This window comes from Danio rerio, chromosome 6 (genome assembly GCF_049306965.1).
Source record: "Danio rerio strain Tuebingen ecotype United States chromosome 6, GRCz12tu, whole genome shotgun sequence".
Taxonomy (NCBI): domain Eukaryota; kingdom Metazoa; phylum Chordata; class Actinopteri; order Cypriniformes; family Danionidae; genus Danio; species Danio rerio.
The window spans coordinates 14865427-14892744 of NC_133181.1; the positions used below are offsets into that span (position 1 = coordinate 14865427).

Sequence of the window (27318 nt, forward strand, 5' to 3'; positions counted from 1 at the left end):
AAAACATATCCTGGATAAGCTGGCGGTTCATTCCGCTGTGGCGACCCCAGATTAATATAGGTACTAAGCCGAAAAGAAAATGAATGAATGAATATCTAATATATTTTTATATATCTGAGAGGAATAATCCTCAGATGTGTTCCATTACCTGATGAGCAAAATGAAAACGCGTTCACATCAGGATTTTGTATATTACCACACTGATGCCATTTGCAAATGCTCTGATAACAGCTTGAGAAAATGTCACGTTCTGTGAAGTTCAGCTCCTGAAGTTGGTAAACAGATTGAACAGAGCGTTTATTTAAGCTGCCTTAAAAAGGAAAGGCATGAACAGGAGAGCATGAAGATGTACGTCTGTGTACCTTCTCTGGAAACGACAGGAGAGATAATCCTGTCCTCCTGCATTGGTAAACTCATTGCGTCATTATTGATAATGGTTTTTGCCATGTCACTATAGTATAATATAATATAATATAATATAATATAATATAATATAATATAATATAATATAATATAATATAATATAATATAATATAATATAATATAATTAATATAATATAATTTGAGAGTATGTGATATATCAGGTTATACACTCAAAAAACTTATTTAAAATTAGATGAAACAACACAATTGTTGATGTTTCTTTGGGATAACTTAATTGTTTTATGTTAATTCCAGTTCAATTTGTAAAAATTATTGGGATAACTTAATTTTTTTATTGTTGGAACAACATAAACGAATTGTTTGGATCCCATAATTTTTACAGTGTTTACTAATAGATTTGTGTTGAGACAACATGAAGAAATAACATTAACTTATTAGTTTTTACAAATTTAAGTGGATTGAACATAAACAAAAATGTGTTTACCTAGTAGTTTTCTGCTGTGACTATATTTATAATATCGCATGCCTCATTAATGATATAACTTTTATAATTTAGTTAACAGACAACCTATCTATAAAAGGCAAAAATACATGTCAATCTTTTAAAGCAATCCTTTCTTTCTTTTTAGAAAGCTTAGTGATCAAATAAGGCATATACATTTTTACATGCCTCTGGTGACGGATCATGGTTCTTGTCAAAACTATTTATAGACAATGAAAAAGAGCTGGAATTCCATCATCACAAAAGCCTCTCTGGAAGCCTTCAGCTGATAGGAGACAGAGACCACAGGTGACAGAGGATATAAACACATCTTCTTTTCTCTGCTCGCCCACACTGCTCCTGCATGAGTGTGGACTCTCTCTCTCTCTCTCAGCTCTATATTTGGTGCACAGGCATCTGAAATAAGACATCACCAGATATTGTTGTAATATATATTGTAAAATGATACAAATAATGTAAATTTTTTGATGACATGACAATCATAAGTGGCTGTTCATACTAGATACATATATAGATACATATATAAATACATATATATATATATATATATATATATATATATACATATATATATATATATGTATATATACATATATATATGTATATATACATATATATATATATATATATATATATATATATATATATGTATATATATATATATATATATATATATATATATATATATATATATATATATATATATATAAATGTATATATATGTATATGTATATATATATATATATATATATATATATATATATATATATATATATATATATATATATATATGTATATATATGTATATGTATATATATATATATATATATATATATATATATATGTATATATATATATATATATATGTATATATACGTATATATATATATATATATATATATATATATGTATATATACATATATATTTATATTTGTATATATACATATATATATATATATATATATATATATATATATATATATATATATATATATATATATATATATATATGTGTGTATGTATGTATGTATGTATATATATATATATATAAATAAATATATATATATATATATATATATATATATATATATATATATATATATATATACCCTCGGCAGGGTCAGTTGGCATTTCTGTGTGGAGTTTGCATGATTACCCTGCGTTCACGTGGATTTCCTCTGGGTGTTAAGGTTTCCCCCACAATCCAAAGATATGCTGTGCAGGTAAATTGTGTAGGCTAAATTGTCCTTACTGTATGAGTGTGAATGTGTGTGTATGGATGTAGGTGGGTTGCGGCTGGAAAGGCATCTGCTGCATAAAAAATATGCTGGATAAGTTGGTGGTTCATTCCGCTGTGGCAACTCCAAATTAATAAAGGGACTAGGCTGAAAAGAAAATGAATGAATGGATGAATGAATGAAAAAGTGTAATAATAAAAATATAAAAAATAGTCAATAATATTAAACAGTGCTACATAATTTTGCAACTTTTCATAAAAAAGTACATTAATAAATAACAATAATATATTTTAATACTTGTTTGAAGTAAATATTAAATATCGTAAAGCCTTTTCTTTATGTGCAAATACATTTACACTCCTCACTTTGTATAATTAATATGCTAATAAAAATACTTGTTCAGAATAAATTACATAACATTTTTGCCACGTCACAAAACATTTACACGAAACATGGTCATACACTAAAAAATGCAGGGTTCCTCATAATTCATGTAGTTCCAACAAAAATCTGTTCAATATTAACTATTTTGTGCATTAAACACAAAACAAGCTTTTTTAAAAAATCTCAAGAATTGTGTTGTTTCATCTCATTTAATTTCATATAATTTCAAAAATCTTTTTGAGTGTGTTTACATATGAAGAGTTCAGATACAAAAACCCAAATGCCATCTGAAATGGTCTTCAAAAATGAATTTTTTTTTCTCAGTGTCCTATGTTTAAATGCTGTTATTTGACTTTAAATGCAGTGAAAATAACCAATAACCATAACAGTGAAATATCTGAAACTACACGGAGAAAAAAAAATAGAAAAGTGCTCATTTTAGAAGATTTCTGATGGCATTTGCATCTGAACTCTTCATATGAGGTTTGTTTTTAGTACTTGTTTGAAGTAAAAGTTAAATATTTGGAAAGCCTTTTCCTTATTAGGTGGATGTATTTACACCCCGCAATATTAATTGTATAATTAATATGGTAATGAAAATAATTGTTCGGTATAAATAAGATGATATAAATCTCCGAGCTTCATGCTAGCAAAACGTAAAAAGTGCTAATGTGGGCTGCCAGAAGAGCTACTTCACCTCCAACCACTAGAGAGCGCGATCCTCCTTCTGCTACAAGGCGACAGCAAATCCACAGAGCTTCCTGCCTTCTTCATCCCCTGAACTGAATGTGAAAGTCCACTTTTTATCATTTATGCAGGTAGGAAAGGTTGTCGAGTAACTTTGTAAGAGCGCTATTTGTGCAGAGATTTATGTAGTGGTTCTCGTGTTGAATTTCCGGTTTGCTGCTAGGGTTGTGATTTGGTAACGTACGCTTTTTTAGGGATTTTTTGTGTTTGTATGTCACTTTATTGCACATTTACATTACAAATGGCACCTGTCATTTTTAAGTGTGTGTATTAACTTGGTTCGAAGTGAACATTCACAAAACAAGAGTAGACCTGGTTCCACAATGTCTTACGTTAACTAACATTAGCATATGACTGTCTCCTGTCCCTGTATGTTATTTATTTAACACTTCTCTTATGATTTCCACAGTCTTTCATCATGAAAAGCTCCAAAGAAGCTGTACAGGCCGCTGCCAAAGAGTTTCTTAATTTTGTCAATAAAGGAGTTTCACCTTACCATGGTAAGAATGACACATGTAGTAAATATATTTTTATTATTGGCATTTATAGTATATAGTATGTTTTTGAGTCACACTGTAGTAAAGCATATGAAATCATCTGTAAGTAGTAATATAAACAAATGATCTGAACTATAATACACTACACCACTGTTTACTGTAGTTAAAACTAAATTATACAACTGGCCATGGTTTAGCAGTTTACTATAGTTAATACTACATTAATGCTGCACTAATCATTAACAAAGAATTGTAAATACTAAAGTCTATATACAGCAGATAATACATTCCAATATTTTGGTTCAAAAACTACATAGTAATCACAATAAACTATCGTAGTGTTTTTTGTGTGAAGGGAGTAAATTGCAGTATATTGAGCTGCAAGGCTATACAATTTAACATTTATATGGATAAATAAATTATTTTATTTATAGAGTTTGAGAAACACTTTGTTGATAATAAAATTAGCCAACTTTACAGTCTGACTAGATACAGGTCTTGAACATTGTTCCTCTCTAGCTGATAAAGCTCCAGATACGGGTAATAGATCCTGATCTGGACATTGAAAGCATGCACCTTCACTTTTTCCCTACATCAACAGACTTTGTGATTTGTCATTTCAGGTGTATTTGAGCATGCAAGAATGTTAGTTTACACACAGTATGTTTCCCTTTTAACTGTTTTTCTGTTTCCTTCTGTGTCTTGCAGTGGTGGAGGAGTGCAAATCTCGCCTGCTGAAGGCTGGTTTTACTGAGCTCAAAGAGGCTGAACATTGGGACATTAAACCTGCCAGTAAGGTGTGTGTTTGGAAACATTAAGATTTACAATTGCTTTGTTTAAAGGGCCATAACACCCTCCTCTTTTGGTTCTAGTCTGCCAAAAAAAAATTTCAAAAAATGCTCCGAAATGGGCGTGGAGCTTTACATGCAGAGAGAGGAGTGGGCGTGGCCAGCAGAGCAGGGGAAAAAGAGAGAAGCGAACAACTGCTGTTAGTTGGCTCACAAAATGAGACACAAACCATGAGACCCATGATTTTATAGTTTACAAAGTTAAAATGTAAAGAAATAAACAGTAAGGTATTTAATGCCCTGCTACATAAATTATTCGTAATTTCATATACACAAAACCACAATTTGTTATATCATTATAAAGATAATCAGGTTTATATAAACACTATAAACTCCTATACTTAGACACCTGACAAAAAGGCTTGCTGCAAACCAACAGCTTTGCTGTATTGGCCTCAACAGCATCGTGGGTAAAAACATGCAACAAACCCCGTGGACCATGGAAACAAACACATACGACCCATGCTATGCGCAGCACAGTCTCACTCAATGGCTCTCACAGCTTTGCAGGTCTGTTATTAAGAAGCAGGGTCTTCTCATAGTAGTGTTTCCTCTTGGGTTTTTTCCAGCTGTGGCGGCAGTCCTTTTTTAAACAGATCTGCCAAATACCTGTGGCGTTATTTTAATGACAAATGTTGTGAGCGCAGTATTAGATGTCGAGATCGCATTTATGTAATAACCTACATGTAAGAGCATGTGAATCTCTGCTTGCACGCCGATTTCCTCTGCTCATGCACAAAACTTTTTGCACGCCACCTCAAACATAAGCCGCTTGAAGAGTGCGCAGATCTTGTGCGATCTCAAACAAACGCTGCTGAGTGCGATTTAGTGCGTTTATGTAACAATTATGTCTCCAGCATTTATTAGATTTGCTAGGAATGTTTATAAATGCCTCTAATAGACCTAGAGAGTAGCATTAATGCGTAATGAAGTAAAGTGAAACGACTATACGTCGTGTTTGGCATCACGCACTTGTCAGTCTTTCAGTCAGTCACCACGTCACCTTAAAAGGTTAAAGAAATGATGCAGAGCACTTACTACGGTTACAGAAAAGTTTGCGTTGTTATAATTTACTTACCCTTTAATACGTTTTGGTGCGATTATCACCCGCTATTAAAAAAATAAAATGTTTTGAATCAGAAGCTGTAATGTAGCTGTGGCGGGATGAATTTTGACGTGGCGCCCCGCCTTGAAAGAATGAATGTAGCGGAAACCATGCACAGGATAAGAAAGCTCCGCTATGAATAATAATGAGAAACCGACACGTCATCATTTCATTCGCAAATTTGCGCCACGTCACCGTCACGTCATTTTGATCCCGCCCCAAAAATATTTTAAACCCGGAAAATTGAATTATCTAACAAAAGCTCAAAATTATCCAGTTTTCATTCATTCATTCATTCATTCATTCATTCATTTTCTTTTCGGCTTAGTCTCTATTGATCTGGGGTCGCCACAGTGGAATGAACCACCTACTTATCCAGCATGTTTTATCCTTCCAGCTGCAACCCATCACTAGGAAACATCCATACACACTCATTCACACTCGTACACTATGGACAATTTAGCCTACCCAATTCACCTGTACCGCATGTCTTTTGACTGTGGGAAAAACTGGGGTACCCAGAGGAAACCCACGCCAACACTGGGAGAACATGCAAACTCCACACAAAAATGCCAACTGACCCAGCCGAGGCTCGAACCAGCAACCTTCTTGGCTGTGAGGCGATCGTGCTACCCAGTGCATTACCGTGACGCCCATTATTCAGTATTCCCCACAATTAAAGCTGACAGGTGCTAACGTTGTCTTAACTGATGCTCAACACACACACACATCTGTTAAAATTTCAAAGAAATACTCCAGAGTGTCTTGAACCTTTAAAAAAAGAGCCTATTATGCTCATCAATGATGCATTTATTTGATTACAAACACTATAAGATGGTTTTATTGAGAAATATTATTTCAATGTATCTGTGCCCTGTGTGTAATATTTGTATTCTTAGAACTTAACACTTTATTTTAATAAAAAATAATTTGTAGCCAGTTACGTAAAAAGGTCTTGATTATCTTGCAAAGTATAGTCAGCCACGTGTCATATTCGATTACTTATTCTATATATTATTTATTCTATATAATTATACAGAAGCTATTTACTGCTGCTTACAGGATTTCCACACTTCTTGAAAGTATTTGAAAGTACTCGTATGGATTCAAGTCCTGGAAATATAGGTTCAAGACCTGGAAAGTACTTAAAAACAAACATAAGTGCTTGAATGAAATTTAAAATTAAATTTGTTTATGATGTTACTTCAACAATTGTGCCGCTGTCAATAACTGGATGAAAAAAACAAGAAAATTCTTAATTAAAAACAATTGCTTCTTGTACAAGAACTATGACAAATAATGCACATAAAAAAGAATGAACATGACTGCTTAAAACAGTAATTTTTTGAAAATGACCCATTCAAAACATCACTGCCTGGTTCAATGTAAATATTGAAACAAAGCAATATGTAATTATATGTAAGTGAAATGTTAATAGTCACATTACAGGATATGCAATGTAGAAATATGTATTGTATCATAAATGATCATTTGCACATGTTTTTGATACCTGTGATTGTATAATGATTTTAAAAGCATTTAGTTATAAGAAACTGTACCATTTCTGACCTTAACTACGGTTAATTTTATTGAATTATTTTTACTTTCATCATTCATTTGCTGTAGTTGAATACTATTAGACTCAGGAAACAATAAAACAGTTTATTTCAGTTGTATGTTTTTCTTGATTGTATTCAAAGATTTTTATGCATGAAAATACTCAACACATGCAAATACAGAAACGCACTGCAAATAGCAGTGAACCACAATGAAAATGTGTCGAAGACCCCAAAAAATTTATAGATTGTTTATTAGATTTTTATGGAGATGCACTACCATTGCAGAATCATCCCAATCCATCTAACATTATAAATTATTTCCAAACATAGATATTAAGCTATATAGTGAAATTGTCATATCACAATATATATATTAGATTTTCCAATATCGTGCACCCCTACTGTATACAATGTGTGAATTACAACACATGATTTGAAATTAATGACACTTTAAAAAGTCCTCAAATCTGCTGTTTATGAAAGAGTGGAAACCCTGTGCTTGTCTTATATACCCTTTTACTGTATTCATTCTAATATTTCTCTTTCCAGTATTTTGTAACCAGAAATTACTCCACCATTATTGCCTTTGCTGTTGGTGGTCTCTACAAGCCTGGAAATGGTTTTTCCATGATCGGAGCTCATACGGACAGTCCGTGTCTGAGGGTGAGAGGGACAGAAACCTGATGCCTTATAAAATGGCTTGATGTAGATAAAATATCATCAGTTCTCTGTTGCTTTGGATAGTAATTGCATTATGGCAGTCAGATAAATAGAGGATGTATGCCATTATAGTTTTTAATTTCGTGTGTGTGTGTGTTTGTGTGTGTGTTTGTGTGTGTACGTGTGTCTGTTTGTGTGTGTTCAGGTGAAGCCACGCTCTAAGAAGACAAAGTTAGGCTTCTTGCAAGTAGGAGTGGAGTGTTATGGAGGTGGAATCTGGAACACTTGGTTCGATCGTGATCTGACCATTGCAGGACGTGTCATGGTGAAGGTAATCCTATGTGATGTGTATGTTCTCTGGTGACGTCATGACATAAACGTATAAAACCTACCCAGGTTCATTTTAATCGTCCATTGTTGGTTATCTTCAGTTAATTATGAACAATTCTATTTTGCTAGTGTTTTCTGGTTGTATGTGTTTTGTATAGAGCGAAGGCAAGCTGGTGCAGCGTCTGGTCCACGTCCCCCGTCCGATTCTCAGGATCCCTCACCTGGCCATTCATCTGCAGAGAGACATCAACGACTCTTTTGGACCGAATAAGGAAAACCACCTGTAAGCACTAATTTAGTTGTAGGAAGGAAAATGGGGTGATATAATGATTCACTAAACTCACAAATTGATTCAGGATTTTTTTTTCTAATTGAAATTTTAATTACTATTAGAAAAGAGTTTTACAAAGTTTCCAAAATGGTCCTAATATAAGATTGGTTGTTAAAAAGTTTTAGAACAACTTTGTATCAAGGATATTATCCAATTTAAATGTTGACTACTGTATATTTAGTGCACTTGGATGATAGATGTTTAAAATCCGTCATCGGGAGGAATTTTAAGTAATTTATCATATGTAATATTTTTTTATTTAAAATGTTTCCTTTTTATTGAATTAAGTTGTTTTCATTATGCAATGCTTTTTTCTGTTTCAATCTTGCCATAAGTTGCTTATGTGTCAAAAAATAAACAAACAAATTTCACAATAAGTTTTTATCACTGTTTTAACAATAATAATAATGATAAATAATTTTGATTATATATGGCGCTTTTCTGGACACCCAAGGTCGCCTTACAACAAACATGCCAGAAATAATTTATAAAACAATGCCAAACGTCATTTAAATTACATGAAAGATGAGAAAGCTATAAATGTATATTGAAGACATTATACAGTACAAGAAAAGTTGTCCTCACTTTGTGAAATGGAAATACACTAAAATTAAAATTTAAAACAAAGCCCAAATCAAGTAAGTAGGTTAAACAAATAACCGAAATCTCGTTATATGAACAAAGTAAAGGCCCGTGCACGCGAGACGTTTTTTGCTCGCGTTTTCCGTCGACGTTTAACGCCTCGTGACTAAATAATGGGCGTCAATGTGATCGTGCACACCAATGCGCAAAACGCCAGGCACAAAAGCGTCATTTAAACAAAAAACGCCTCGTGCTCGTTTTTTTTTTTATTTGAAGCATCGCGTTAAAACCTTCTCCACCAATCAGGTTTGCACTTTTGTTCACTTGCACAGAGCTGCTGAAGTTACAGTAAATAGCCCTTTTAGGCGCTCAAGCGCAAAACTGTCAATGCGAGTGCACATTGAAGAAGATGCCCAGAGGCGATATGAACGTGGAGCTGCTTATTGCTCTGTGAACAATAATCATTTCTTCATCACTAGAGCTGGAGCTGCTACTTGAACCATCTATGCTTGTTCGAGACACCAGTAAATTTAACAAGTATGTGAACTTCCTCTTTTCCTCTTCTTCTGTTACAAGCGAGTGTCGGAAGCTTAAAGTTGTGTAGCGCTATCTAACGTCAAGGAGTGATTTTGCATAGTTTTCTTCATGACGCCAGTGAAAATCGCTTGGGCTTGAAAGCGGAAAAACGTCTCGTAAAAAGCTGACGATAAACGCAAATGAAAATCGCCCCCGTGTGTAGGAGCTTTAAGTCTTTGGCTGTGCTCTTTTCATTTAAAATTGAAGGGAATCACCACGTTAATCGTGATCCACAGCTGAGCATGTTATTAGAACAGCACTGGCATTTTCTGCTTGACAAAAACACTTTGGTGGAGATTTGCTCTTATGATCATAACTTAAATGGGTATCATTCGGGGGCAAGATGAGCAGAAAGTACCCTGTTACTTTTCTAAAGGCAGTCAGTTCCACTCATAAATTCAATTATATAAACACCTCCAATTGTATGGCGACGTGTTTTTTTTTTTTGTCATCTCAACTGATTTGAATCATCACATATTGAAATCATTTATTTAAGTGATTTTGCGGTTCATTACATCCCTAATGGATCAGTATAAAAGCTTGTTGAAACGCTATATTTGTGTTTTGTGTTTTTGTTGCAGTGCACCTTTATTGGCCACGGCCGTACAGGAGGAGTTAGAAACAGGATCTGCCTCCTCAGGAGATGCCAGTAATGCAACATGTGTGGTAAGATCACACAAAGTCTTGCTTAAAGGGGACCAAAATCTTATTTAATTTGTATGTATTGTATGCGTCTGTGGATTATACTAATTTGCAGATGGCCTATTGTTTTTGAAAAATAAATACTTTATCAATAGAAATTGTGAAAACATCACTCAATGGCGTAAGTATGTATGACCTTTTTTCCAAAACCACCTTAAACGAAGGTTAATTATTCCGAATTATGGGACTTTTGTTCAAAATTTGCCATTTCCATTACTCATTTCTAGGGGTGTAACGGATCCCTGTTCGGAACACATGTGACTCGCAGATTCATTCGTTTTCTTTTCAGCTTAGTCCCTTTATTAATCCAGGGTCACCACAGCAGATTGAATTGCCAACTTATCCAGCACATATTTTGCGCAGCGGATGCCCTTCAAGCTGCAACCCAAACCGCAGATGAATAACTTTTTTGAACTTGTAGGTTAATCCAACATTTATAACAGTTGCAGAGAGATCGCCTCCATAGTCAATTCAAATCTTGTGTATCAAAGCATTTTGGCTTCCCTGTAAAATGTAATGATGATGGAAATAGTTGTGGTGGGACCTAAATGCTTTCTTAGGTTATTAATTAATGGTGTTTTCTGTCACTGCTTGTTTAGCCTGCATTAATGCATTCAGTGTAAAGCTGCACAATTAAACATTCAAAAATCGCAATCTCAATTTAAACCCGCCCAACATGAATGATAAGTGATCATGATTTGTATGTATATTAATCCTTTAAAGGGCTGCATTTAAATCTGTGCTTAATTGAGAGAGATTCAGTTTTTACACTTTTTCAGTTAGTTACAAACAGTTTGTAGTTCAGATATAAACACTGATGTTTATGGTAAAGATTAAAATCACCGTTTGATGGAACTTGACGATAGTGAATGTTGTAATTATAAACCATTAGGTGGCGACAAACAACCATCAAAATGATGTCACTGAATAGGTTTTTAAAAATGATCCACTTATAATGAAACATGAAGTTTTACAGGTATGTGTGAATTGTTGAATTATTAATTGAAAATAAGTATGATATCCTGTACAAGATGTTAGGGTCAAACTTTATTTACAAATTTTTTTGATGGTCCATTTGTTAAATTTAAGTTACGTTGCATCTACATGCCAACTATTTCTCGTTAGATTATAAGTAGACTATTAGGTTGCGGGTTAGGGTTGGTGTAAGTTTACATGTACTTGCAAAGTTTCTTATAGTCAGTTAAATGTCTTTTGAAGGTACAGTATCAGCAGCTATTAAGCAGACAGTCCACTAATACTCAAATGGGCCATCAAAAAGTCTTACTGATGTTGGTTTCCTATATTTAGCATCATCAGCAACAGTAGCAAAGATCATGTTTCATATTGAACATTTTCCTTTTTTTCAGCTGCTTCTACCTTGATTTTGAAGGTTCTAAGTTACGTTTGTTAATACCAATGGTTTTTTCAGTGATACATTCATTCATTCATTAGTCCCTTTATTAATCTGGGGTTGCCACAGCGGAATGAACCGCCAACTTATCCAGCAAGTTTTTACGCAGCGGATGCCCTTCCAGCCGCAACCCATCTCTGGGAAACATCCACACATACACACACACACTCATACACTACGGACAATTTAGCCTACCCAATTCACCTGCACCGCATGTCTTTGGACTGTGGGGGAAACCGGAGTACCCGCAGGAAATCCACGTGAATGTGGGGAGAACATGCAAACTCCACACAGAAACGCCAACTGAGACGAGGATCAACCCAGTGACCTTCTTGCTGTGAGGCGAAAGTGCTACCCACCGCGTCGCCCCTTTTTCAGTAATATTTTTGTATAAATGAAAAGCAAATGCTAATCAGAAGAACTGTGATCTGTGACTCAAAAACCGTAGTGGGATCCAAACCATAAGATTTGTGATCCGTTATATCACTACTCATTTCTCATGCAGTACTTGAGAATGCACATCAACACAATGATGGAAATCCAGCTATTATAAAAGTAACCTATATGTATGACTAGAGGTTTTAAAGTCATAATTTACCATTTTTATTTTGCTAACACATATTATTGTGATTTATTTATTTCAATGATTAATTGGTGCAAAATAATTCAATGAAGAAAAAAAGTTTTGTTTAGACACAATATTCTTCTACGCCCATCCTACCGTTTGTTTGGTGTGAAGGAATGATGCACAAAAAGAAAGCCCCGCTGCCTACTCGGTATTTCATTTCAGTTAAAAGTGCATCAACATACTGAAATAAAAGCAAAGAGTTACTGTGCTCAACATAAATGAGTAGACCCCATTTTGAAAATCTAAAGTTTTATTCATTTCTCACTGAATGAAGTTAATATATATTGGTGCATTTGAACAAAACAGATTTATTAAATGGAAATATTTATTAAAATTATATTTTAGTCACGGAACATCTTTAGAAATAGAAAGATAATACATTTAAATTAATGTGACATATTGGGAAATAAATGACAAACCACAAAATGTAACGATTTTATAGATTTTTTCGTTCTGCTGTGGCGACCCCTGATTAATAAAGGGAAAAGAAAATGAATGTATTTTTATTTATAAAAATTTTTTTCTAACATATAAATTTGGGTGTACTAGTTTTTGGACTGTTATCATAAATTATTTTGTTAGGATTGGCTTCAGTACCGACTAATCTAATGTATATGCACAAATATAATATTTTAAAGCTTCCTAAAAAAAATTAATGTAAGCAAGAGATCTATGAGGGGTGTACTCGTATATGTTGAGCACTGTGTGCCATGTTGACCATGCCTTAAAGGGCCACGAAACCCCCCTGTCTCAGCAGGGTGTTTTCACACCTCTAGTTTGAAAAAAGTCAGTAAAGTGGGTGTGTCCAGCTCTGTTTAGGTGCGAGTGTCGGCGAAGAAAAAAGGGCAGATTTTGCATTAAATTGGGAGTTTCCCTTTAGTCACGCGCTGATTTTCACAGAGGCAAAACAAACACAGACGCCAGGGAGAAAGACAGTGACTGTGTTTACTTGGACATCAGTAATCAAATTATTTGCCAAAATTATTAGTTTTAACCGCAGTTTGGCACTTTCACTTTTATTCAGGAACATTTCCTGCATGCCTCCCGTGACAAATGAGATATTAGATGCGAGGATGAACTGCTGGACAGTGTAGTTTTAATGGAGTGTTTGATGCCACACAACAAATAGAAGAAAAAAAACCCCTTCGCATTTCTCTGTAATTTAGATGCACTTGATAGGTAGCGTCAGAAAGACGTGTGTGTGTGTGTGTAGACCATCCTGTCACAAAATGCGATGAAAATCCTACACAACGATAATAGTTTAAGGTGTTTACATGTTTACATTCGGAGATTAGCATTTACAGTGGATCTTTCAGCCCATAATATTGTACTGTTATATTCCAGTGGTATTCTGTGAACATACTGTAAACATAGTAACTGAATAATTGAAGGTATGCCTTCAAAAACTGTAAGGGTACTGCTAATGATATGAGCTAACTTTGCCATCTGAAGGAACAAACAAAGGGCACTGATCACACACACTTGCCATATCTGTAGAGATGGGACAATCAACACAACCTGGAGCCGCGTCTTTTTTAAAAGGTGACGAGCGGCAAATCCGGAATTCACCATTTCCAGATGCGAAAAAGCTTTTGGGTAAAAATTTTCTGTACAAACATATTTTTGTCGCGCATGGCGTGCACTGTAATCCACACTTGAGTCCAGCTGCGCTCTCGTGGCAGGAAAATGAAAATGATACCTTCGTTGCAGCACATTAATTAACAAAAACACTGACGACCCATGTCTCCAAGTTCTTCCACTTGTTTTGGCAACATAACATGTCGACTCTCTGCCGTCTGAACACTGTAACGGGTTAAAGTCTTCGAAGCTACCAGGCATATTAATTCTTTTTCATAATTTTACTTCACGATGCACTCGCAGGTACAGACATCCACTCTCCATGCTGGAATACACACAAGTATCTAATAGCCGTGACGTAGCTTCAAAAATTAGTTTCAAATCGGAAGAACGAATTTGCTCAAAACAACACAAAAACAACCAATTTTCACTTTTTATTGAAATATATGTGTTCCTAAAGTGTTTATAGTAACGTGGGACACATATGACTGTCAACAGCGCAAAAAATGTGTTTTATTGTTTTTTGACCCTTTAACACAAGTATCCATTTGTTATATTGGGTAAGCCATACATAAAGCAAATAGCAATGTTTGTCACTGTGTGTTCAGGCAGAGAAGCATCAACCTGCGCTCATCCAGATGTTATGTGGACTGCTTTCAGTGGAGTCGAATGATTTACTGGACTTTGAGCTCTGTCTGGTGGACACACAGCCTGGCGTAAGTCTCGTTGTCTTCGTGTTAGACGAATACCCAAAGGAGCTCAGTTTTGCCTCTAGTCTTTTTCCTTTTTTTTGAGGTTTTCTATAAAATTGTGCTGACTCAAAGAGGATTAGTATGCAAAGGTACATTTGTACTCCGCAGAAGATTGCTGCTATTTTTGCCAGACCGAAGAGAAGTCTTTAAATGTGAAAACCAGCAGAATAAAACATTACTTTAGACAATCTCAAAGGAACAAGACTAAGAGCTCTGATTGCCCTCATTTCCATACGATTTACACATAAAATAACAGTCAGCACTACAGCAATGGGGCTTTTAACTGATTGTTATAAGTTTTTATTTATGTTTTGCAGGCTCTAGGAGGTGCTTATGAGGAATTCATCTTCTCTCCTCGTCTGGACAACCTGCACAGTTGTTTCTGTGCCCTCACGGTGCGTCTGAACACAGAGAACAACAACATATTAAATATTCAGTCATTCAGCCACTCAGAGATGATCTGAGGAGTAATGATGAATAATTAATGCGTTATTATGTTGGCTTTTTCAGGCTCTCGTGGACTCCAGCACACCTGATTCTCTAGCTAAAGATCCTAACGTCCGAATGGTTACTCTGTATGATAACGAAGAGGTGAAGAAATGCAAATATGATTGTCTAAATCTATCAATCACTAATCTCCGAAAGTAATTTGGTATCTATTTATATCTATAGGTGGGATCTGAAAGCGCTCAGGGAGCTCACTCTAACCTGACAGAGTTGATTCTGCAACGTCTAGCGTCAAGTCGTGACAATCTGACAGCTTTTCAGGAGGCAGTGCCGCTGTCCTACATGATCAGCGCGGACATGGCACACGCCGCACATCCCAACTACCAGTCAGTCTGTCACTGTGGCAACTTGATTTGTCTCTGTGGTAACACTTAAAGGGACAGTTCACCCAAAAGTGAAAAATTAACTGTAAATTTACACACGCACAATGTGCAATATATCGGAGGCTATATCGTTATAGTCCGATAAATGCTATTTTTAATGTTATCGTTATCAATCCAATATCTTTAAGCCGATAAATTACATAATGGTACAGAACTGCCTGCCTCGCGCATGCATGGGTTGAACTTGTTCAGACTTGTCCAGTGCACTATAACAGAGCTTTCCTCACATTGTTTATTCCGTCAAAGTCCGTCCTCTCTTCGTGTGGTCTTGCTGTGCGTTAATAACTCGGTAAGTAACCACATTCCTTATCATTGTAGATGCGTTTGATAGAGCGTCATTGTGTATTTTGGTTTAAATCGCCTCTGGAAAAAATATTACACGTGTTAACATAATAGCAGAGATGCACATGTGCCAAACAACTCGTTGGGTTGTTTGTTATCTAATATGATTATTTGTTATCAAAATGTTGCTTGCCATGTGTTGTTAATGTAAGGTTGTATTCAGTTTGATTTATAATGAATATAAAGAGCGCACGTGATGGCTGTTACCACACACACCCAGTGACTTGTGAGCTGTCATAGCTTTTATAGAGGTGCGCCAGTTACTAAATCCAGCATAGGGCTTCTCAACCCTTCGCCACATTCTATCTTTATATTACGCAATGTGTAATGTTGCTGGTCATCTGTGCTCGGGTGTATCAAAACCTAAATCGGAGGACGAATCTGACTCTGCTTCTTATACACGCGCATCACACAGCGCCTGCAGTTTAAGTTTTTAAACTCACAGCGGTTTCATCAATCATTTCTCCTGCGATTGACAGAAAAACGAACATAGTAGCGTTGTCTGATTGACAAGCAGCACCTTCATGTGTAGGTCTAAAATCTAAAACGCCAAATGGGATGAATTTATGACACATTTTCTAAAGTAATACTATCTGTATTTAGCTTTTCGCTTGTACCATGGATCTGAATTGTCAAAATTCCTCTCAAAACGCATTTTCAGACATATGCACATTACTGTTACACGTTTTATTTAAGAACATCTGAGCTGGTTTCAGTTTTTTCATTTTCATTTTACTTAAAATATATTTATCTTGCTGGTTAATTAAATCCAATTTTTCTGTTTAACCTATTATTTTTATGCAACAGTCAAGTTGCATGTTAATTTGCTATGGTAAGAGAAGGAAATAATTTACTTTAGGCATGCTGATTTATGTAAAGTCGTGAATATATCTATATAATCACTGCAATTTTGAAATTATTGCTTTTTTGCTTTGAGTAGGCTATTCAGTTCAGATCAGATCACACTTTCATGAAGTCTTTAAAATAAAATCAAGTGTTCACAGTGTAAAAAAATATCTTTTTAAAATATTTATATTTATTGGTATATATATTTATTGGTTATCGGCCTCCAAATCTTAAGAGTTACTGGTTATAAATATTTACCAAATAATCCATAATAGTGCATCCCTAATTTATTTATTTTTTTATTTTTTAGTTTAACAATAAGGACGTTTTTTTTTATCTAAAATTAGTCTTTGCAGGGTTCCCACAGAACATGGAATTACTGCAATATCATGTAATTTTTAATGGTGTTTTCCAGATGCATTCAGGTATTTTTTAAGTCATGGAATATCAGGGATTTTTGTGTTTGTCGCTTTAAATTTAAATGTCAAAAGGTGTTTTTTTTTTTGTCTGTACCATTTTTTATGTCAAGCCATATTTTTGCTTTTAAGCCTGTTGTTACACTGTAAAAATTGTAATGACAAAGTAAAGACAACAAATATTTTTGTTGCTTTACCATATTTGAACAAGTTTTTAATAAGTCGACTAAATAGTTTGTTTTACAAAGTTTAACTTAATATTTTTATTCAGTTTGATTTATTTAAGTTGAGATGACTAGAAAAGTTAATTTAATTCAACTAAAGTTAAATCAACAATCTTCAGTAAAAATCTGACCATTTACTTCAGCTTTGGTGTGGCAGTCCGTCTCTGTTGATGTCAGTTTGACGGCTTCAGAGACTATATTTTTAACTACGCCCTTCCTACCATAAGTTTGCTATGAGTGATAGAGGCGGCAATAGAAAGCTCCACCCTTACTCTATTCAATTTCACTTGGAAGTGCATCAACACTGAAATAAAAGCAAAGAGTTACAGTGCTCAACCTAAATGAGTACACCTCATTTTGAAATTGAATATTTTTATTAATTTATCAGTAAATATAGACAATGCATTTTGGTGGATTTAAACAAAACATTATAAAATGGAAATATTTATTAATTATTAATGTTTTAGTCACTGAACATCTTTAGAAATAGAAAGATAATACATTTAAATTCCTGTGACGTATTAAGAAATAAATTACTAACCACAAAATGTTAACAATTGTCTAGGTTTTTTCTTTTGGTTCTCTTTGAATTTATTTATTTTTATTTTTAATAGTTTTTTATATTTTTTTTATAAATGTCATATTATTGGTGGTTCATTCTGCTGTGGCGACTCCCGATTAAAGGACTAAGCTGAAAAGAAAATGAGTTTCAAATGATTTAAAAAATATGTTTTTCCCCTAACATATAAATTTGGGTGTACTAATTTTGCACCGTTGTTATACATAATTTTGTTAAATAAGCTGCAGATTTGGGTTTAGTGCTGACTAATATAATGTATATGCACAAATATAATATTATAAACCTTCCTATAGAAAATATGAATTTAAATGAGAGATTTGTGAGAAGTGTACTCATCTATGTTGAGCTTTTTTTTTTTTTTTTTTTTTTTTTGTGTATGGTTAGGCTTTTTTTCAGTTTAACGTTTTTTTTTCCATGTCAATCAACTGCAATCACTTAAGTCAAATACTGTACCTGTTAATTAAGGCAAACTATTTTAATATTATGCAAAGCACAACAGCGGTCTGTTTTTCTATTCATATTAGGTCATGGAAATTCAGCTTTTTAGTCAGTAAAAGTCATGGTACTTTATATTTGGCTTAGAGTGGGAACTCTGTATTTGATGATTCATTACCCTCACTTGAGCTAAAAATCCTACACAGACAAAACAAAATGTAATAGCCATGGATCCTAACAATACACTGAGGTCTTATGAAGTGAATCGATCGGCCTGTGCCAGAAACAGAATGTTATTTACAACATTATTAGCTTTAATCCACATCCTCTGCAAACCGCCCTGAGTGTGTTTAGAAGCGATGTTCGAGCTTCCAGATCTACACTGCAGGTAGAATCAGTAAGATCAAAAATAAGACTGCATTTATTTGATCAGAAATACATTAAAATTTGTTATGGAATAGTATTATTTTAAATATCTGTCTTGTCTATCTATCTGTCGTTCTATCTGTCATTCTATCATTCTATTGTTCTATCTATCCTTCTAATGCTCTATTGTTCTATCTGTTGTTCTATATATCATTCTATCAATAGTTCTATTGCTCTATTTGTCATTATATAATTCTATCTGTCGTTCTATCATTCTATCGCTCTATCTATAGTTCTATCACTATCTGTTGTTCTTTTGCTCTATCATTCTATAGTTCTATCACTTTTGTTTTATGGCTCTATCTGTCATTCTATCGCTGTATCATTCTATCGCTCTATTGTTCTATCGATAGTTCTATCGCTCTATCTGTCATTCTATCGCTGTATCATTCTATCGCTCTATAGTTCTATCGATAGTTCTATCGCTCTATCTGTCATTCTATCGCTGTATCATTCTATTGTTCTATTGCTCTGTTCTATCGCTCTATTGTTCTATTGCTCTATATCATTCTATCACTGTCTGTCGTTCTATCGCTCTTTTGTTTTATCACTCTATCTGTCATTCTGTTGCTCTATATTATTCTATCGTTCTATCGCTCCATCTATTGTTCTATCACTATTGTTCTATCGCTTGATCTATCGCTCTATCGCTCTATCACTGCATTGTTCTATCGCTCTATCTATAGTTCTATCACTCTATATCAATCTATTTGTTGTTCTTTTGCTCTCATTCTATCGCTCCATCTATTATTATATCACTATCTTTTGTTCTTTCACTCCATCATTTTATAGTTCTATCACTCTATCTGTTGTTTTATCGCTCTATCCTTCTATTGCTCTATCTATCATTCTATAGCTCTATCGCTCTATTGTTCTATCGCTCTATCGTTGTATCACGTTCTGTCGTTCTGTTGCTCATTATATCGTTCTATGGATCTCACTGTATTGTTCTATCGCTGTATCATTCTATTGTTCTATCGCTCTATTTGTTGTTCTATCGCTCTATCTTTTCATCAATCTGTTTGTCATTCTATTGCTCTATATCATTCTATCGTTCTATTGTTCTATCACTATTGTTCTATCGCTCTATCTAACGTTCTATCGCTCTATCACTGTACTGTTCTATCTATAGTTCTATTGCTGTATCGTTCTATCGCTCTATGTATTGTTATATCACTCTATTTGTCGTTCTTTCGCTCTATCCTTATCAATCTATTGCTCTATTGTTCTATCTAAAGTTCTTTCGCTCTGTCTGTCATTCTATCGCTGTATCATTCTATTGTTCTATCGCTCTATTTGTTGTTCTATTGCTCTGTATCATTCTATCGCTTTATCTATCGTTCTATCGCTCTTGTTCTATCGTTTTATCGCTCTTTTGTTTTATCCCTCTATCTGTCATTCTATTGCTCTATCATTCTATTGTTCTATTGCTCTATCTGTTGTTCTATCACTATTGTTCTATTGCTCCATCTATCATTCTATTGCTCTCACTGTATTGTTCTATCGCTGTATCGTTCTGTAGTTCTATCGCTCTATATCGTTATATCACTCTATCTGTCGTTCTATCGCTCTATCTATTGTTAAATCACTATCTGTTGTTCTTTCGCTCTAACATTCTATAGTTCTATCACTATTGTTTTATGGCTCTATCTCATCCTATCGCTGTATTGTTCTATCGCTCTATTTATCGTTCTGTCACTTATTCTATCACTCTATCTGTCGTTCAATCAATCTATAGTTCTATCTCTATTGTTTATTGCTCCATCATTCTGTCGCTCTATTGTTTCATCTATCATTCTATTCCTCTATCATTCTATCGCTCTATCGTTCTATCATTCTATTTATGTATTGTTCTATCGCTCTGTCTATCACCCTATCTATTGTTCTATCATTCTATCTACTGTTTTGTCTATTGTTCTGTCATTTTATCTATCGTTCTATCTAACTATCATCCGATTGTTCTATCTATCAATTGTTCTATGCATCGTTCAAATGTTCTATCATTCTATTTTTTTGGAATGTTTTCCATCCATCCATCCATCCATCAATCTTTCTTTTTTCATTTTCAAAAGGTTTCCTTCATATCCATCTGTCTGTCCGAAATAATAGTTTTTTTTTTTTTAATATATCTATCTATATTTTTTGGAATATTTAACATCCATTCCTCTTTTTTCTTTCATATGGGTGATTTCTGTCAATCAGTATACTATAATGATATCTAAAGGATCATCTGAGACGTTAGTGAATTCAGCTTTTACATGTAAAGATTTTTACTATATTAATCTTTTAATCTTTTGTTTAATCTAAAAAATTGGCTAAAAATAGCATTGGCGAGGAGAAAAGATATCTACAAAACAAATAAAAAAACATATCCCATGATTTGAGATATTATATTGGAGCACAAGCTCACACATGAACTGTCCCTTTAAGGTTACCAATTACAAAGTCTTTAACCAATTAAAATACATCTCCATCAGCGGATTAAAAATATTTTTTTCTAGTGTCACATTTGTAACTCATGATGTTGTTGTTCCTCTTTTAGGGAGAAACATGAGGAAAACCACAGACCTGCTTTTCATAAGGTAACACACACACACACACACACACACACACACACACACACCAATGCCTTTTCAACACATTCACTACGACCACTGCAAACCCCGAACAGCAACATCACTTTCTTTCTCATTGTGTCCCGAATCAGGGTCCAGTCATAAAGTTTAACAGTAACCAGCGCTATGCAACCACTGCTGTAACTGCTGCTGTGCTGCGAGAGATTGCTGGAAAAGTGGGTGTACCTTTACAGGTGAGCAGAACATTCGCCCTCCTTTCTGTTTCACTACATCCTCCTTCACCATCTGTCAACACTCTTGTGGCATTAAAAAAATCATTATCTCAGCTAAAATTAGCAGTGCTGCTCTGAGGAAGCAAGGAATGCAGGCGACGGAAGTTGATTGTGTGGTTTGTTTTTGTTTGTTGGAATTTCAGTTTAATTAAAAGTTGTTTGTGTATATCAAGAATGTGATCTGCCTCTACATTACATCAAAGGCACGAACGGCTCCTAGCAACAGAATGATAACAAGGCCATGTGGGATTTCTAAACAGAACAGAACAGCAGAGGAAGGTTATATAATAAATATAAAATATTCAACGTTTTTGTATAAATACAAATGGGAAGTTAAAGTGTATAACTTTTAGTGTATAGTGGTGTGAAATTGTGTTCACCTCATGTTGGTTTTCATTTTTATTGAATTTTTTTACGTTTGTCACGTTAATGATTCAGATCGTTAAACAAATTTCCATATTAGTCAAAGATTACACAAGTAAACACATGGTGTAGTTTTCAAATTATTTTATTTTTTATTATTCTTAAGACATAATGAAATACAAAATGAAATACCTCTGTGTGGAAAAAGTTAGCGATGGCTGACTTGAAACTGACATTTCGACACCGTGTTGAGATCCTGAAGCGCAAGTGTTTCAAAACACTGCACTGAAGCATGATCCGAAGCACCCAGGTCCTGTGACTACAGGGATTTAAAGCATCAGCCATTTCTGAAGCCCATCCAGGCCTGGTGAATCTCTGTTTGGCTGACAGGGTCAGAAAAAACCTCTATCTCATATAGCCTAGTGGACCATTTGTGTGCACAGAGCTACTGTGCTGCAAAAAGGCCCGAGTTCAAATCCAGACTTGTACAAATATTCTGAAATTATGATTTGATGTTTTTTAATAATGTTACTTTTTTATGACCAAAACAAGAGATGTCAAACCAATGTTACAGTAAATCAAAACACATTACAAGAACAGAGCACTTAAAAACTAACATCTATAAACCTTTTTCTTCGTTGCTGCATGGAGGGTGCCATAGTGACCAGCACCTTCCGGTAGGCTGCTTAGAACTTCCGTTAAGAATTGTCATCATCCAGAGCAGCATTTTTCAACTGGGTGTCAATACTGAGAAAGAGAGAAAACAATGTTTCTGTTTGATGTATAAGCTCTTTTCTTCACAGGATGTGATGGTTAGGAATGACAGTCCATGTGGGACGACAATTGGGCCAATTTTGGCAGCTCGTTTAGGGATGGCGGTCCTGGATCTTGGAGCACCACAACTTGCCATGCACTCCATTCGGGAGATGTGCTGCACTTCTGGAGTCCTTCAAACCACAACCCTCTTCAAGGTAAAATCTCACTTTGGCAAACTCAGTGGATAGGGTTGAACATTCAGTATTTTAAAGGGAATATTAAAGCTAAGATTTCCATGTAAAATCTGTGAAAACTAAACTAAATATTAGTTTTTTTTTACTGAATATTTTCATAATGACAAATAAAGCATGTGAAATGCTGATAATAAGGTCTAAAGTACTCAAATTAGTTTTCATGTTGTTTCTACACCTATGACTTGGTTTCTTCTACTGAATTTTTTTAGGATTGAAAAAGCAGCATGATTCAGAATAGTTACATTTATTTATTTATTTTTTAAGTGTACAAATTATTCAGAGAGCTTTTGTGCTTCTGTTACTCATCTACTCTTCGTTAAAGTGAGCCTTTTGAAGCCTCATACTTTATTCATCATAATTACATGTAAAATAATGGAAAAATGTCGTAAGACATTTCATGAGCTATATTTTTCCACTTCCAATGTTAATACGAATTTACATTTTAAAAAAAATATTTTTTTATTAAGCGGTTTTCATTCAAGTTCTTCATGCTTTGGACATGAAATTAATAGATGGATGTTGTGGTTTTCTCTGAAAGCATGTACATATCAAATATTATATTGCAGACAAAACAATGATAATGACATTGTTACACATAAAAACCGTTACTTGTACACTACCTGACAAAAGTCTTGCCATCAATCCCAGTTGTAAGAGCAATAAATAATAACTTGACTTCTAGTTCATAATTTGGAAAAGTGGCGGGAGGTAGATTTTTTTTTTTTCTCCAATAAATCAAATACTGCGGGAGACTTTTTGGAACCCGCATGGGCCCAAGATTCTCATAGAAATCAGTCTAGTTTGGTAACTGAAAAATCATAGTTTGGTGTTACATTCAGTATAAGGGGTGTGCGAGAGATCTGCAGAGTGGATGGCAACATCAACATTTGTGCTACCCATTACATTACAAACCACAGGAGAGGGCAAATTCTTCAGCAGGATAGCGCTCCTTCTCATACTTCAGCTTCCACATCAAAGTTCTTGAAAGCAAAGGAGGTTGAGGTGCTCCAGGATTGGCTAGCCCAGTCACCAGACATGAACATTATTGAGCATGTCTGGGGTAAGATGTAGGATGAATTCAAAAAATCTTGATGAACTCTGGGAGTCCTGCAAAAATGCTTTCTTTGCCGTCCCAGATGACTTTATTAAAGTTATTTGAGTCATTGTATAGATGCAGTCCTCCAAGCTCATGGGAGTCGTACACAATATTCATTCTTTTCCCACTGCACCATGACTTTATATTCTATACTGTACGTTATTTCTGTTAAGTGACAAGACTTTAGTCTAAACAAAGTCAGACCTTACTGTCCTAATTAAATAATTAGAAATTAAGACATGATCATATTTTATTATCTATTATGAAACCAGGGTAATCTAAAGGCCTTTGCCTTTCATTTAAGCCACTTCTGATACCAAATGATCAACTAGAAGTCGAGTTATTATTTGTTGTTCCTAAAACTTGGATGGGCTCAAGACTTTTGTCAGGTAGTGTACAGCCGGATCATAAATAGTCAGCACTTATAAATAGCAAGTTTTATTCAGCCTGTGTTGATCTGTCTCCTGTTCTGAATTTACGGTAAATTAAATTAACAAATAATAGCTGGGTTTCCCTCCTAATATGAAGTGAATCTTTTCAAAGTTTCCAATAAAAGTGAATTAGGTGTGTTTCCATCAAGTTGTTAGAGCAGCTGACTGTAGTATTGGTAACCTTGTAGCCAACAGTAAACAAGGCAAGTATAATGGAACACAAAAGAAGATATTTTGAGTAATGTTGGAAACCAGGAGCAGTTGACATCCATAGTAAGATCAAATAATTCTATGCAAGTCCATGCCTGCTGGTTTCCAACATTCTTCCAAATATCTTGTTTTGTGTTCAACAGAAAGGGGGAAAAAACTCTAATCAGTTAAGAAAAAGTGGAGGGAGAGTAAATGACAGAAGTTCAATCATCCCGTTTAAAATGACACCCCTTTGCTTATGATGTAGTATGCCAAATTTTTAAATCAGTGACTGTTGACAGCTTTTTACCATCCAGGTGACAAAACAGTATTAAAATCTATGTAAGAGTTAAAAATCTGTAACAAAATAAAAATGTATTTTTTCCCATATAAATTTATATAAATAAATTCTATATTATGTGAAAAATGGTTAAATTGGCATGTGTGCGTGCGTGTGTGCGTGCGTGCGTGCGTGCGTGTGTGTTCAGAGGAAGCATTTTTACATTTACTTTTATATAAATATAATAACAGGATTCCCACACTTCTTGAAAGTGCTTGAATTTCAGTAATATGGGTTCAAGGCCTGGAAAGTGCTTAAAAACAAACACATGACATTGAAAGTGCTTTGATTAAATTTAGATTTTGTTTTGGTGTTATTTCAACAATTGTACTGGGCTGCTGCCAAAAACAGAATGGAAAAAAAAATAGATATTCTTAATTTAAAGTATTGTACAAGAACCATACCAATAATGCAGGTTTTATAAATATTTCAGAAACTGCATTTGAATATAACCAGTTTTGAATTGAACTGCATTTATGAAAGTTCTATGAAGATGACCTATTTTAAAACATTCAGAACATTTCAGAAGTCATCAGTCTGACATTTTGTAAGTGTAAGTGAAATGTTAAGTACAGTAAGGACTTTAATGGAGCTACATACACTCTAAAATTAACTCACTGGATGAACATAATTTAATTGAGGGCAGGATTTCAATTGAATAAATTTGTTGAGCAGCAGCTAAAAAAATGTATGCAATTGACTTGGTCCAACATGATCTTATTAATTAAAAGTTTAAATACATTTGTATGTTTATTCAACTTAAACTCAAAGGTCTGATAATATCATGCACTGTACGTCTATTATGTGTCGTACATTTTGAAGTCTCTTAGTTTAATTTGAAGTTATCTTAAATGAACTAAAAGAGCTATTTTTAAGCTTCTTTCATGCGTTGCATATACAGTTGATTGAGACTGATCTCAGAACTTATATGAGGACAGTTATTGCTCACTGAGCAAAGCAACAAACTGCTTTTTTGCTAATTAAGCTGCCAACACCCAAAGCATTACATGAAAATCCTCTAAATTCTCAAACTAAAGTGAAGATTAAACTCTAACAAGTCTTTCTATTAACTCTAATCACGAAAGATTACTTTTATTGTCACTATTTCCCTCTCTAAGTTCAATCCCATGCAAAGCTCGGTGGGAACTACAAATCTCCTAACCAGGTAGTTGTACCAGCACAATTCATATTGTCCCAACACAAAACGCTTAAGTTAACTTAATGGTTTACAAATTTAAGTGGACTGAACATAAAACAAATAAACTGACCAAAGAAATGACAGGAATTGTGTTGTTTCAGCTCATTTTGAACGGGTGGTTTGAACAAGCAGCAGTAATCAGTTTTTTGTGTGTATTCTGGGGGTGTGAACTACAATGGTGCATGATTTAAATTAAAAGGTGCTTTAAAAAGTCATTGAATTGGCTGTTTATGAAAGAGTGGGAACCCTGTAATAAGCTGCAATTCGTAATAGCAGCAAATCATTCTAAATATCTTCAAAACTGCCTTTGAATTTTAATCCAAGTCTGATCAGCCATTACAAAACATTGCTGCTCCACCAGGTTTTCAAAACGCAATCCAAGAACCTGCTCGTACAATCAATGCCCTCTTAAAAATGTTGTTTCAAAATAATCATGAGCACTTTAACTATATTGTGTTGTAGATAAAAGTCAAACGGGTTAGGAACAACATGATTTAAGGTTAAAGTTAATCTACTGTGTACCTCATGAGTTATTAAAGCCTGTTTTGTAACACACGCAGGGCTTCTTTGAGAACTTCCCCTTTGTACGAAGCACAGTAACCGTGGACTAGACTGCGAGAGATTCGCCACAACCGCACAGATGGGATTCACAGACGTCATTGATAAGGAAATCAACACCATATCAGTCATTACCGTCTTTCCATTTGTCTACATTAATCCATCATGTCTTGGTTAAGCCTGAAGTTTACACATACACACAGACTGTGGCATTTGAACTCTGTTGTTAATAAACAAATAATAAGACTATGTTTGTCTTGTGTCTTTTAATAATGCTATTTGTTTGCGCATATCACGAGTAAATGGCCATC

At 34.4% G+C, this 27318-nt stretch overlaps 2 protein-coding genes across 8 annotated transcripts in view; one reads left to right on the forward strand and one right to left on the reverse strand.

Annotated features, from left to right (window-relative positions):
• desmb (desmin b) overlaps positions 1–3414 on the reverse strand; it is a 25401-nt gene extending 21987 nt beyond the window's left edge. For 2 of the 6 annotated variants that reach the window (XM_073953356.1, XM_073953359.1), the window contains exons 1-2: positions 3207–3414; positions 1055–1282 (exon numbers count right to left, since the gene is read on the reverse strand). The gene's annotated coding sequence lies outside the window, so the exon portion shown is untranslated. Of the gene's footprint in view, positions 1–1054; positions 1283–2043; positions 2273–3206 lie in introns of those variants that run through there. The other 4 variants (XM_073953355.1, XM_073953360.1, XM_073953357.1 and 1 more) reach the window with 3 other exon arrangements.
• dnpep (aspartyl aminopeptidase) lies at positions 3271–27254 on the forward strand. 2 transcript variants are annotated; one of them, XM_005165862.4, is made up of 15 exons: positions 3271–3327; positions 3666–3756; positions 4462–4550; positions 7815–7928; positions 8131–8256; positions 8414–8538; positions 10326–10410; positions 14672–14779; positions 15133–15210; positions 15326–15406; positions 15488–15648; positions 21517–21556; positions 21682–21783; positions 22989–23156; positions 27010–27254. In XM_005165862.4, exons 1-15 carry the CDS (start codon positions 3322–3324, stop codon positions 27058–27060), a joined length of 1425 nt encoding a protein of 474 aa, XP_005165919.1. In that variant the 5' UTR covers positions 3271–3321; the 3' UTR covers positions 27061–27254.
• Positions 27255–27318: the final 64 nt, after the last annotated feature.